At 45.2% G+C, this 14,113-nt stretch overlaps 1 protein-coding gene across 1 annotated transcript in view; it reads left to right on the forward strand.

Moving 5' to 3' along the window:
* CDH16 (cadherin 16) overlaps positions 1 to 14,113 on the forward strand; it is a 90,228-nt gene that overhangs the window by 40,617 nt on the left and 35,498 nt on the right. Inside the window, 3 exon segments of the mRNA XM_040327783.1 lie at positions 6,144 to 6,151; positions 6,153 to 6,392; positions 9,185 to 9,318. Coding sequence (XP_040183717.1) covers positions 6,144 to 6,151; positions 6,153 to 6,392; positions 9,185 to 9,318 — 382 coding nt within the window.

The raw sequence follows: 14,113 nt of genomic DNA on the forward strand, positions 1-14,113 counted from the left end.
CAACCTTTCTTGTATTGCTCAAAGCAGAACATGAAATATAATGAAATGGGAGGAGAAGGAGGGGGTAACACAAAAAGAAGCAAAAATGAGTACAACCTGTCTGTACAGTCACTGCGTAGAATGTGGAGAACGTGTTTGAATAAACCTCTACTGTGGGGCTTGGCTACTTTTTTGGTGCTGGCCGCCTCCACAGTGGTGCTTGGCCTCTTCTTTAGTGGTTGGGTTCTTCTTTGCTGTTTGGCCTCCTCTCTGGTGCTGTGCCTCCTTATTGGTGCTCAGCCTCTTCTATAGTGCTTGGCCTCTTCTTTAGTGGTTGGGTTCTTCTTTGCTGTTTGGCCTCCTCTCTGGTGCTGTGCCTCCTTATTAGTGCTCAGCCTCTTCTATAGTTCTTGGGCTCTTCTGTGCTGTTCGACCTTTTCTATAGTGCACAGCCTCCTCCGTGATATTCGGCCTCTTTTGTGCTGCATGACCCCTTCTGTGCTGTTCGACCTCTTCTATAATGCTTGGCCTCTTCTGTGGTGTTTGGCCTCTTCTGTGGTATCGCCATTGGAGTACTTGTACTTGTACATATGGTGCTCAGCCTCTCCTGTGGTGCTCAAGCTCAAGCTTTTCTGTAGTTCTTGGCCTCTTCTTTGGTGCTCAACTTCTCCAGTGATGTCCAGATTTTTCTGTAGTACTTGGCCTCCTCTGTGGTGCATGGCCTCTTCTGTGCTACTCAACCTTTCTTGTATTGCTCAGAATCTTCTTCTGTAGTGCTCAGTCTCCCTTGCGGTACTCAGCATCTTCTTTGTTGCTTTGCTTTCTCTGTGGTGGGTTGCCTCCTCTTGTTAGAAACCACAAATCAGACCGAGACAGAAGTACAGTTACATCACACTTGTTTATTAATAATAATAATAATAATAATTAAAAGATAAACAGAGTAAGCATAGTCAAAACATAGCCAGAGTTCAGGAACCGGATCGGATAGTCAGCCAAGCCAAATGTCAGAGAGCCAGAGTAGAACATGTAGAACAGCGAGCGGGATCAGGAGCCAAAAGGGACGTCAGCCAAGAAAGTCTTCAACAGGAACACAGGAGTCTCTGTGATGTTGACCAAGGCGAAGGCAGAGAGCAACTGAACTGGAAGGCTTAAGTAGGCAGGACTGATGAGCAGGATCATCAACAGGTGAGTCACTGTGGAGAGATAGGAGCTGGCAATTAGCCGACAGCTGGGCGGCCAGCTCAGAGAAGGAAGGCCTGAGCCCAGCCCCGACACCTCTATAATGTTTGGACCCCTATGTATTTCTTACACTCTTCTATGATGTTGGACTCTACTGTGATACTTATCTTTTTCTGTGGAGCTTTTCTGTACTGCTTCTTCTGTGGTGGTCTGCCTCCTCTGTAATGTTTGGACTCCACTGTATTGTTTGTCTTTCTCTGTGATGTTCCTCTGTACTTTTTTATATTTTCTGTACCACTTGGCCTCCTCTGGGAGGCTCATCGTTTCTGTGGTGCTGTTCCATGCTGCCTGGCCTCCTCTGAGGTGGTTCGCCTCCTCTGTAATGTTTGGACTCCGCTGTATTGCTTGTCCTCCTCTGTGGGGCTTGTCCTCCTCTGTGGTGCTTTGCCTCCACTGTGGTGCTCGGCCTCCTCTGTGGTGCTTTGCCTCCACTGTGGTGTTCGGCCTCCTCTGTGGTGCTCGGCCTCCTCTGTGGTGCTTTGCCTCCACTGTGATTCTCTTCTGTACTGCCTCCTCTGTGGTGCTTTGCCTCCACTGTGATTCTCTTCTGTACTGCCTCCTCTGTGGTGCTTGACCTCCTTTATGATACTCAGTCTTTTGTGTATCACTCCCTCTTCTCTTAGGCACCCGATCTGTTCTGCAGGGTCCAGTCTTTCCTGTGATGCTCATTTTGTATTCTGTAGCCTTCTCTTTTCATCTGTAACACTATCTTTGCACTGCTCTGTCTGCTTGGACTTTGGTCTGTGGACTGGTTCAGTTCCCCCATTGCTAAAATAGTTAATGGCCCATGTGCTGGATTATTCCGGACTACCTTTTCCCATTTTCCTGAGACCTGCTCAGAGGCATCCACATTTAGGAAATGCACATTTGTGCTGATCAATAAGAACACAAATATAATTGTCTGATGTCTGATTGTCTCTTCTACTGTACATATAGCGAGTTTTGCTCAATGAGTCCCTTTGTGGCCAATCCTCTATAAAAATTGCTGAAGTCCTGATGAGCTGCCAAAGCTAGTGGCCAGGAATCCTCCACCGTTGCCGAGTAAATTAGACATGCGCACATTGAATGGGGGGCTGTGAACGCGCTTTGCATGTTCTGTGCTTGCAGACATGACTGATCTGGGTGCACTTTTCAATGTGCAGGCGCGAGGTTCGGCCTCACAATGCTGCCTGGCAAGGGGGGGTGTAGAGTTGGGTGGGGAGTCATGTGATCCAAAGAGACCCGTCTACCGATTCCCACGTTTTACGGGGCTCCAACAGCAGAAGGGGCAAGACTACAAAGGCAAGGACACATGCACCAGCTTTATACATATTGGTAGCTTAATACTGTGCATTTAGTTTACACAGGGTGATTGTGGGTTTACATCCACTTAAGCTGAGTCACCTATTGTTTCTGTCTGTCTGATTATTTTGCAGATGTGATTAATATTGTGACCACTGTACCTTGTTATAGAACTATTGGGGATGTCATGTGTTTATGTTGATTTGTTTATGGGTTAATTAGATCACTGTCAGCTATTAGTTGCTAGATGTGGATTAGCATTATGTGTATGTTGGCTGTTCCTTAAAGGGGTTGTAAAGGTTCGTGTTTTTTCACCTTAATGCATCCTATGCATTAAGGTGAAAAAACACCTGGCAATCACTGGCCCCCCAAACCCCCCGTTTTACTTACCTGAGCCAGTTCACCTGCTCGGCTCGTCCCCGGCATCCTCTTCTCCACAGAGTCTTGGCATTGATTGGACAGATTTATAGCAGCGCAGCCATTGGCTGCCGCTGCTGTCAATCAAATCCAATGACGTGGGTGCAGTGGGCAGGGCCAAGTCATACACTCGGCGTCTATGGACGCCGAGTGCATGACTTGGGAGCGCGCCCACAAGGTAACCCTCTTGGGAGAGCTCTTCTCCAAGGGAGTTATCCAATGTGGGGAGGAGCCACGAGAGCCGCCGAGGGACTCCAAAAGAGGATGTTCGAGCTGCACAGTGGAGGTAAGTATGACATGTTTGTTATTTAAAAAAAATAAAAAATCAACCTTTAGTATCTTATCTTATCTGGTGTACTATATTGTATATTCTGGGTGAGTTTTCAATAAAGAGAGTTCCAGTTTGCATCTGAGCTATTGTTGACTAGTCTTGGATGGTCAGCTATAATATCTGGTTCCTGGCTCCAGACTGGAGGAATCTCTTGATATCTTGATGGAAGCACCCAAGCTGGGTGCTGGATGGTTCTGTCGCAGATAGGTTATTCTCGACAGGACCTCCTACATCAAGGCCATTTATGACAGTACCATTTACAATAGGACCTCAGCAGAAGTCATTTAAAGACCGTAATCTAATTAACCTTTATGATGCCAAGTACTGTCCTTTTCTTAATGTTCTAACTTCTATGACTGCTTAAGCACAGACAAGAGATTTCAATCTGACCATCTTGTTGCCGACTTTTGGATTTTGGGTAAATGAGGTGGCATTGTGTGTTTTCCATTCAATAAAGGATTGTATGCAGAGCACACAGTTTATGATATGTAATCTTCATATTTAAAGGAGCAGCATGGCTCAGCCAATGACAGAGCTCCCCAGAATTAGTTACAGTACATTGTATTTCTTCCTTTTACTTTCCTTTTGTAGAATTTCCTCTAATGGCCTGTATCCATCGCCGTTGTTACACTCTTTTCATAAGCCTTCGCCTTTTCTGTCGCTAAGCTCCTTTTACATCTATCCCTCTTCGATTGCGACTCATTGAAGCCTCTCGCCACTTTCCCCCCGCCGTGTCTATGAAAGAGCCGTGAATTCAGAAATGTTTTGTAAAGGTTTTCATCCTTTTAGGGATGTTGTCAGTTCAGCCTCCCCGCTGTACGAAATTGGCACTTTGGAGCGGAGAGGGGGCGTATAGATCGCGACCCCCAGGTATGGAGGAGGCGGTAAGGGGGGGAAAGTGCTGCACTTTACAATTCTGCAAGGGGGGCGTCATATGGGATTATTGAACTGCAGCCCAGAGCAGCATAGCCCAGGTGATTGTAAGCCTTGTTGCCGAACAGTCTGTGTCGCAGGGGGTTAATGTGTCCGTATCCAAGAGGACAAAAATACTGAAATTGTGGGATTTTCCCACGCAGCACAGCAAACACAAAATGGATTGCAGGCTGCTAGAGCCATCAGTGCTAAAACTTTAAATAAATAGCAATCATATAAGTGTGAAAATAATAAAATGAATACTGAACTTATTTCACCTGCAAAAAAATAGCAAAATACAATGTGAAAAAACACAATTTCAGCGCAAAATAAGATGTAACATTACACCTCCACCGAATTCCTGCTAGTACCGATCAAATGAATAGAACGCTGCTGCGCTAATGACACATAAAATGTTATCAATTCAATTGCATCTAAAATGATAAACGTGAAAGTCTTTGGTTCCTTCCAAATTGAAGACTTCACCAAATAGATCACAACAAATTAAAAGTGCTGGTGCTCTCCTCCACCTTGATATCCTAGCCGCTCACCTTAAAATCTGACCCCTGTTTTACCAGCATATCAAATTAAGCAGATCCCCTCTGGGGGTAATCAATGAATCGGCTGGGCGTCAAGCTCTTAATCCTTCCGTTTTTCACCCTCTCTCTCTTTACTGGTTTAACCAGTCTCAGACCTCCCTCAGGTGACTCCGGTACAACATAGCCCCTTACTGATGAAGTCATGCCCATTAGACGTAACGCGTATAGTGGGAGGAGTCGCAGTGGTCCATACATACAGAATAAGAAAAGATACTGAGAATTACACCCAGCATACAGGACAAGAAGGAGAAGTAGTACTGTGCAGAGTCCATACATACAGAATAAGAACAGATACTGAGAATTACACCCAGCATACAGGACAAGAGAAGTAGTAGGCCCCGTACACACGATCAAACATGTATGCTGAAACTGGTCCGCGGACCAGTTTCAGCATACATGTTTGGTCGTGTGTAGGCACGAGTGGGCCGAATTCCAGCAAACATTTGCCCGCCGGGCCTTTTGCCAGCAGACAAATATTCCTGGACGTGTTTTAAAACCGTCCGCTGGAATCCTGCCCGCTCGGACATGTACGGTCGTCAGTACAGACCTACCGTACATGTCCGAGCGCCCGCCGTCCCTCGCATGCGTCGAATGACTTTGACGCATGCTTGGAAGCCTTTAAATGGCAGGCCCGCCCACGTCGCCGCGTCATCACCGCGTCATCGTCGCGGCGACAACGCGGACACGCCCCGCGTATTGTTTACGCGCGGACTTACAGCCATCGTACAGAAGCCCTCTGGCAGACATGTACAATGAAAACGGTCCGACGGACCGGTTTCATCGTACATGTTTGCTCGTTAGTACCCGGCCTTACTGTTCCAAGTCCATACATACAGAATAAGAACAGATACTGAGAATTACACCCGGCATACAGGACAAGAGAAGTAGTACTGTGCAGAGTCCATACATACAGAATAAGAACAGATACTGAGAATTACACCCGGCATACAGGACAAGAGAAGTGGTACTGTGCAGAGTCCATAGATACAGAATAAGAACAGATACCGAGAATTACACCCGGCATACAGGACAAGAGAAATAGTACTGTGCAGAGTCCATACATACAGAATAAGAACAGATACTGAGAAATACACCCGGCATACAGGACAAGAGAAGTAGTACTGTGTATAGTCCATACATACAGAAAAGGAACAAATACTGAGAATTACACCCGGCATACAGGACAAGAGAAGTAGTACTGTGCAGAGTCCATACATACAGAAAAGGAACAGATACTGAGAAATACACCCGGCATACAGGACAAGAGAAGTAGTACTGTGTATAGTCTATACATACAGAAAAGGAACAGCTACTGAGAATTACACCCAGGTTGTAGCTGACAGTGGATGATGAGTTAATATAATGACATTATTCTTTTCTGGCAGGATTTGGACTGAGCTTGTTCCAGAATATCGCCTTGTGGTCGCGGTGAGGAACGTGGTGGAGCTCCTCGGGGTGGAATATGGTCCCAACTCTACAGCCTCCATTATAATCTCTCTCAGTAATGTCAATGAAGCCCCGGTCTTCACAGAGGAGAAATATGAAGTCCAAGTACCAGAGAACACTCTGCCTGGGACGCTCATTCTGAATGTGTCAGCCTCCGATCCCGATGTCCACCACCAGGCCGGCCTCAGGTAGGTGGGTGGCAGTCCAGGCTGCAGTGTGTGGAGGGGCACACTAGGCTCATGTCTATGGACGCCTGGTGGTGGATTTATAAATGGTTCCTATCAAGGTGTTTCAAACCTGGTGCAGATTAAACGGGTCACTCAACCCAAAAGGGTCGACGGATTACCTTCTCTAGCTCTAAATGATCCAGGCAGACGGGAAGTCATATTTACCACAGTTCAGCGTTATCAGGGGCGACAGGATTCCGTCTCATTTGTGGATACCTGGGCAGCTTTAAAGGCAAAATACCCACTTAAAGTACCAGTGATCCAATGCAGTGCTGTTCGGCCAGTCTTAAGATTTACTAAGCTATGCTGCATAGCCAGAGAGGTGACACCACTGTAAACTGATTGTAACTCTCCGGCACCCTGTGTCAGCTTCTCACATCTAGCCACCATTACTGATGAGGTCCTCCCTGTGATCTGCTACTCCTGTGCACTGCCCGAAGAGTTCCTCTATCAGTGCCCAAGCATAAATGGAACATCTCTGTATGATTCACGTAAGTTGCCAACACCCCTGGTAAACAGGAAAAAGTGGAGGGACCCCCTAAATGGGGCTTTAAAGGCAACAAAGGTATACAGTAATCACAGTAAACCAAAAAATAGATAATTTAATATTCAAAAATGGAAATTGTACACAGATATCACATAGAATTATTTAAAAACAATACATGGTTAGGTGTCATTGAAAAGCAAGGTCCATGAAGACATACACGGCCCTACGCGTTTCGGATTACCCTTCATCAGGGGCCGAAGTATATGTAGTCAACGAGTATAAGAACCACTTTTCTAAAAAACAAAGAAAGCATATATGTTGCAAGTGTTACAAAATAGAAAAATGGCAATAAATACATCAAAAGGTGCAGATAAAAACACACACATACCAATCACAGCCTGAAACATGTTAGATCAGCAATATTGTATAATGCAATATTCTGGGCCGTTTTTAAGGCAGGGCAAAAGGGGAAGCTGCCCTGGGCTCTGTCATTGTTGTGGGGCCCCGAGCAGCTGCCTCATACTTGCAAACTATCCCAGTTTAAATTCCCTTGAGGTTTTAGTCCTGTGCTGTGTCCTGATATCTCAGTGTGAAGTTCTGTTACTAATATCACTATCATATCATTCCTTGTTGGGTGATGGTGCTGGTGTGTGCGGAGGATTGTGGGGAGATAATATAAAGATGTCATGTAGTTATATGTAATTGTGATAAACTGGAACAAATATGTAACTTTAGGTGTTTCTATATCCAGAAATGCACTCCGAGGATCCGATCATCTCACCATCTACACCAGAAGAATTCTAAACTATGAATAAAAAGTGTTTAATTTCCATCGACCCGTACTATATAAAGATCCCCTCCCCCGTCAGAGCCAGAAATATTTACAATTCTAAATCAATAGTTCTTTTTTTTTTTTATAAAACTGAGACTGATGTGACTCTCTCAGTGTTCTCTGTACAGCATTGCAGTATATGTCAGAGCTATATAAATGTATAATAATAGTGTGTAAATGTGGGGGGACATTAGAGTGTAAGCTCCTGTGGCATAGAGTCTGATGTGACTGGGTCAGTCTTCTTTGTACAGGACGGTGGTATATGTTAGAGCTATATAATTGTATTATAATAATAATAATAGTGTGTGACTGTGGGGGGCATTAGAGTGTAAGCTCCTCCGGTGCAGAGACTGATGTGACTGCCCAGTCTTCTGTGTACAGCACTACGGTATGTGTCAGAGCTATATAGATGTATAGTAATAATAATAGTGTGTGACTGTGGGGAAATATTATAGTGTAAGCCAGTGGCGGCCGGTGGACAAAAAAATTTGGGGGGCGGCAAACAGTTATTCCCCTGTTACCCCCCCGACAGTCGGCAGGCAGGTCTGGTGCACTTACGTTATCTATACAGCGCTTCACCAGCAGCTTCCCTTGCTCGGTGGCAGCGACCACAGCAAGTCTTCTCTTGATTGTAGACTTTGACAATGATATGCCCACCTCCTGGAGAGTGTCCTTCGCTTGTCTAGATGTTGTGAATGGGTCTTTCTTTACCATAGAGAGCATCCTGCGATCAGTGGCGTCACTAGGGTTGGTGTCACCCGGTGCGGCCCGCACCCCCATAGCAACGCCTCTGCCTGCGATCATCCACCACTGTTGTCTTCTGTGGATGTCCAAGCCTTTCTATGTTGCTGAGCTCTCCAGTGCATTCTTCTTTCCTCGGAATCTACCAAACTGTTGATTTGGCCACTCCTAATGTTGCTGCTATCTCTCTGATGGATTTGTTTAATTTTTGAAGCTTTACAATGGCCTGTTTCACTTGCATGGACAGCTCCTTTGAACGCATGATGTAGGTTCATAGCAATAGATTCCAAATGCAAATACCACACTTAAAATCAACTTCAGACCTTTTACCTGATTAATTAATGAAGACATAACGAAAGAGTAGCCCACACCTGGCCGTGAAACAGCTTTTGATTCAATTGTCCAATTACTTAATAGTAGTGTGTAACTGTGAGGGGGAATTAGAGTGTAAGCTCCTCTGGTGCAGAGAATGATGTGACTGGCTCAGTGTTTTCTGTACAGCTCTGCGGTATATGTCAGAGCTATATAAATGTATAATTATAATAATAGTGTGTTACTGGATTGGGGATATTAGAGTGTAAGCTACTCGGGTGCAGAGACTGATGTGACCGACTCAATGTTCTCTGTACAGCACTGTGGTATATGTAAGAGATATTTACTACAGTCTAATGTTTCCTTTCTATTATATTTCAGATACAGTATCAGAGGTGACGGCAGGGATTTGTTGTCCATCCAGGAGGTTTCTGGGAAAATCCAGTTGCGGCAAATGATGGACAGAGAGCAATATGGTGACACTTATCGTGTGTCAGTCTTGGCGCAGGAGGCAGGTAGGTCTTTTTTTTTTTAACTCTGTATCATCTGAATGCTGGTTGCTAAGGAGCGGGTCAGGAAGCCAGCTGCCGCATCCTTAACAACCGATGACTCCCCTGATGAGAGCTGAATGTCCTAGACAAAAACAGACAATTAAAATTGTTGAAAAAAAAAACAGCATGGGGTCTGATATGGATTTTAAGGGGGACCCCAAACAAAAATGAAAAAAAAAATGGCATGGGGTCCCCCCCGAAAATCCATACCAGACCCTTATCCGAGCATGCAGCCCGGCAGGTCAAGAAAGGGGTGGCAACAAAAGTGAGCACTTTTTAGATGGTTTTTAGAGCGGTTTAGACATTAATGGCTGTGTGTTGAATTATTTTGAGGGAACATCAAATTTACACTGTTATACAAGGTGCACACTCACTACTTCATAGCTCCCAACTGTCCTTGATTTCGAGGGACTGTCCCTGATTTGGAACAATGCCCCTCTGTCCCTCATTCCTCCTCATTGTTCCTCATTTTGGTCTGATCTATATAGTTGTATATAAAATGCACTTTTTATCTTTCAAAAAGTGTTTTGCAGCGCTAAACCTTTCATCTGATTTCTAAATTGCTGCATTTGTAAATTCCAAAAGCCAATATAAAAGGAATAGTAGTGGTAAAAAAGCACTTGTGGGTTTAACCAATCTTGTTTTTTTTTGTACAATTCTCCTTTAAGTGGGCGTGACCTATGCCTACATACTTTTGCTGATAGGTGTCGTTCATTCCCATCTCAAAAAGTTGGGAGGTATGCTAGTTTCCATTGTAGCAAAGTGTAATTTCTTCAGTGTTGTCACATGAAAAGATATAAAAAATATTTCCAAAAATGTGAGGGGTGTACTCCCTTTTGTCAAATACTGTATCTTATGGACCCTGTAATCAGTCTCCTGGACCCTGTATTATAACATGCCTCTCAACTTTTTGAGATGGGAGCGATGGGCACCCATTAGCAAAAGTATGTAGGCATAGGACACACCTATGAGATACTGTAAGTACTTACCGTATTTATCGGCGTATACCGCGCACTTTTTTGCCCTGAAGATCAGGGCAAAATCGTGGGTGCGCGATATACGCCGATACCCGCTTTCCCGCGCCAAGTTTGAATACTGCGCTGGCATATACCGAGCGCAGTACATTCGTGTATAGTCGGGCAGGCTCGGCTCCTCTCGCGCTCATGTCCTTGACGTACAGGACATGAGCGTGAGAGTAGCCGAGCCTGCCCGACTATACACGAGTGTACTGCGCTCGGTATATGCCGGCGCAGTATTCAAACTCGGCGCGGGAAAGCGGAGAGGACGCCGCAGAAGGACGCCGGACCCGACGAAGAGGACACCCAAAGCCACAGACGGACGCCGGACCTGACGAGGCCGCCGATGGACGCCGCGCAAGACACCAAAACTGTAAGTACAAAAATCTTTTTTCCACAGGAATGCGGGTCCACTTTAGGGCTATACCCTGGAGCGCGCAATACCCCGATAAATACGGTATTCGCTATAATGATCCACACCATCTAGTGGCAATAAAGCGGTATTTTCCTGATTCATGCTATTCTTATAAATGAAAAACATCCAACCGGAAGAGAAAATAGCCTAATATCATTCGATTTTTTTGGGCATTTGCACAGAACAAATGTACAAAGAAAAGTGAATGTTTTATGTCTATGAAAAGGTTGTATTTTTTTCTTAAAGCGGAGCTCCACCCTAAAGTGGAACTCCCGCTGATCGAACCCTCCCCCCTCCGTTGTCACATTTGACACCTTTCAGGGGGGAGGGGGGTGCAGATACCTGTAGGTATTTGCACCCACTTCCGGCCACACAGTCTCGGGCAGACTGCAGGCATGACGTCACCTCCTGTCCACCTCCCCCCCCCCCCCCCCCCCCATTGTGTTCTGGGAACACTCGGCTCCCAGTACAAAGCGGGAGCCAATCGGCAGGCGTAGCGAGACTCGCGCATGGTTCCCTCACCGAGGATGGCGGGGGGGAACCAGTTGCAAAGCAAGAGAAGCTACAGATGGAAGCTGTTGTCCTGTCACGCAGATTGGTTCGTAAGGAAGCAAAGCTGGAGCCGTTCATGACATCATCAGCTCCGGATTTGTATGCAGAAGATGTAATATTGAATGGCAGCTTCCACCAGAATTTTCTCACATGGGCATTGAGCTCTGTGACAGATTCCCTTTAACAGCCAAGGGTTTGTGCACTCCGAAAATAGCATCCATCCCGCCGGGCCTTTAATTGTTTAATATTTAATTTTGGGATGATGACTCAGAACACGAACCTGAATCACCTTGCAGACAAGCTCCCTCCATTAACCCCTCCATACCAGGGCTCATCAGTGCAGGCCGGCTCCCCAGAATGGAGGAAGGAATGCCTAGGTAGAGTTAACAGTGCTGGCTGGGCCAATGATCTAATGTAGAGTAAATGGTGGTTTGTTTATTGCACTGAGTTGTTCCAGATGATTCACATCTCCATGATGTCATATGGAGTCATAAGGCATCTTCATCTCCGTCCCGTACCTGACGGTTAATTGCTGTTTAGTTGCTGTGCACAATCACATCTCACGCTGATGGGATGAGCTCCTGACTTTAAAGCGGAGGTTCACCTTAAAAAAAAAAATTCTAACATTACATTGTGCTCACTTCCAACATTGACAGTATGCTGATTTAAATTTTTTTTTTGCTGTACATACCTCGTATAGCTATTTCCCCCCCCCCAGCGTCCGGGTAGTGGCCCCCGCGGGAGTGGGCGTTCCTATGCAGAGGCTAAGTGATTGACGTGATGACAAAAACTTCTCCCCGGCGCATAAGGCGCGTCACCAGTTTCCGAAAGAAGCCGAACATCGATGTGCATGCGCCGTATAGAGCCGACTCGCAGTTTGACTTCTTTCAGAAACTCGTGACGCGCTTTATGCACTGGGGGGAAGTTTTTGTCATCACGTTAATCACTTAGCCTCTGCATAGGAACGCCCACTCCCGCGGGAGCCACTACCCGGAAGCCGGGGGGAAATAGCTATACGACGGTATGTACAGCAAAAAATAAATAAAAAATCAGCATACTGTCAATGTTGGAAGTGAGCACAATGTAATGTTAGAATTTTTTTTTAGGGTGAACCTCCGCTTTAACCCCCCTGGCGGTATCCCCGAGCGTGACTCGGGTTGGATTTTTTTTGCTGCGATCGGTATCCCCGAGTCACGCTCGGGGTAAGCTATGCAGAGCTTGCAGCATGCGCTGGCTTACCTTGTCCTGGATCCAGCGATGTCACCGCGCTGTGTGAGCGAGCGGGACCTCGCTCGATTCACACAGCGTCCTCCTGTGCCGCCGATCTCCGTTCCCTGCGACGTTACGACGCACGGGAGCGGAGATCGGCGCCAAATTCAAAAAGGTAAACAAACACAGTACATACAGTATACTGTAATCTTATAGATTACAGTACTGTATGTAAAAAAAACACACCCCCCTTGTCCCTAGTAGTGTTGAGCAGAATATGCCATATTCGATTTCGCGATATATCTCGAATATATATTCGAATATTCGAGATATATTCGCTAAATTCGAATATTCGTGATATTTTATCGAAATTAATTGAATGCGATTTTTCGCTATTGCGAATGCGAAAATAATTGCGATTTTTTAATAACTGCGGTAGGAGCGCTCTGATTGGCTTAGAATATTCGTGATATTTTATCGAAATATCGCAACATGCGAATGCGATATTTATTGCGCAATTTCGAGATATGCTGGAGGAGCGCTCTGATTGGCTCAGAATATTCGTGATATTTTATCGAAATATCGCAACATGCGAATGCGATATTTATTGCGCAATTTCGAGATATGCTGGAGGAGCGCTCTGATTGGCTCAGAATATTCGTGATATTTTATCGAAATATCGCAACATGCGATTGCGATATTTATTGCGCAATTTCGAGATATGCTGGAGGAGCGCTCTGATTGGCTCAGAATATTCCTGATATTTTATCGAAATATCGCAACATGCGAATGCGATATTTATTGCGCAATTTCGAGATATGCTGGAGGAGCGCTCTGATTGGCTCAGAATATTCCTGATATTTTATCGAAATATCGCAACATGCGAATGCGAAATTTATTGCAGATATTTCGAAAACTGCTGTAGCAGCACTCTGAAATCGAATATGTATGATATTTTAACCAAAATACATATTGCGATTGCGATTTTTCGATCGCGCATGCGCAATTGCGCGAACAACACGCGACCATTTCCTGGAGCCTTGCCAGTTTCCCAATATTACAGCAACATGGTGGGAAGCAATTTCTCAAAGTCTGAGGAAAAGTTGCTGATTTGTGTAAGTATTTTGACCACTGTTATTTCATCATCTTCAACTGCATTTAAGTCTAGTTTAAAAGTTAGTATATATGATCAGATATTAGTATTTAACCAAAAATGTGTCTCCTGCTTTTACAAAACTACAAGTCCCAGCATGCCTGGACAGCTGCAGACACCCTGGTTGGCAAATGTGTATTTAGGCACTTTTCCTTGTTATTTAGCATAATGAATTTAAAATTTTTTTGGACATAGGACGTATGCGAACGTCCTGACTTCAGTGTCCTCAAGGCCCAAGGACGTTCGAATACATATTGCCCTTTAGATGTTGCAGAACTACAACTTCCAGCATGCCTGGGAATGCTGGCACTTCTAGTATTGTAAGTTCTGCAGGCCCACATTTTTCAGGCCTTTATGCACGGGTCTCTAAACTGTGGCACCCTAGATGCAGCAAAAGTAAAATTCTTAGCATGC

Source organism: Rana temporaria, chromosome 11 (genome assembly GCF_905171775.1).
Source record: "Rana temporaria chromosome 11, aRanTem1.1, whole genome shotgun sequence".
NCBI classification, from domain to species: Eukaryota; Metazoa; Chordata; class Amphibia; order Anura; family Ranidae; genus Rana; species Rana temporaria.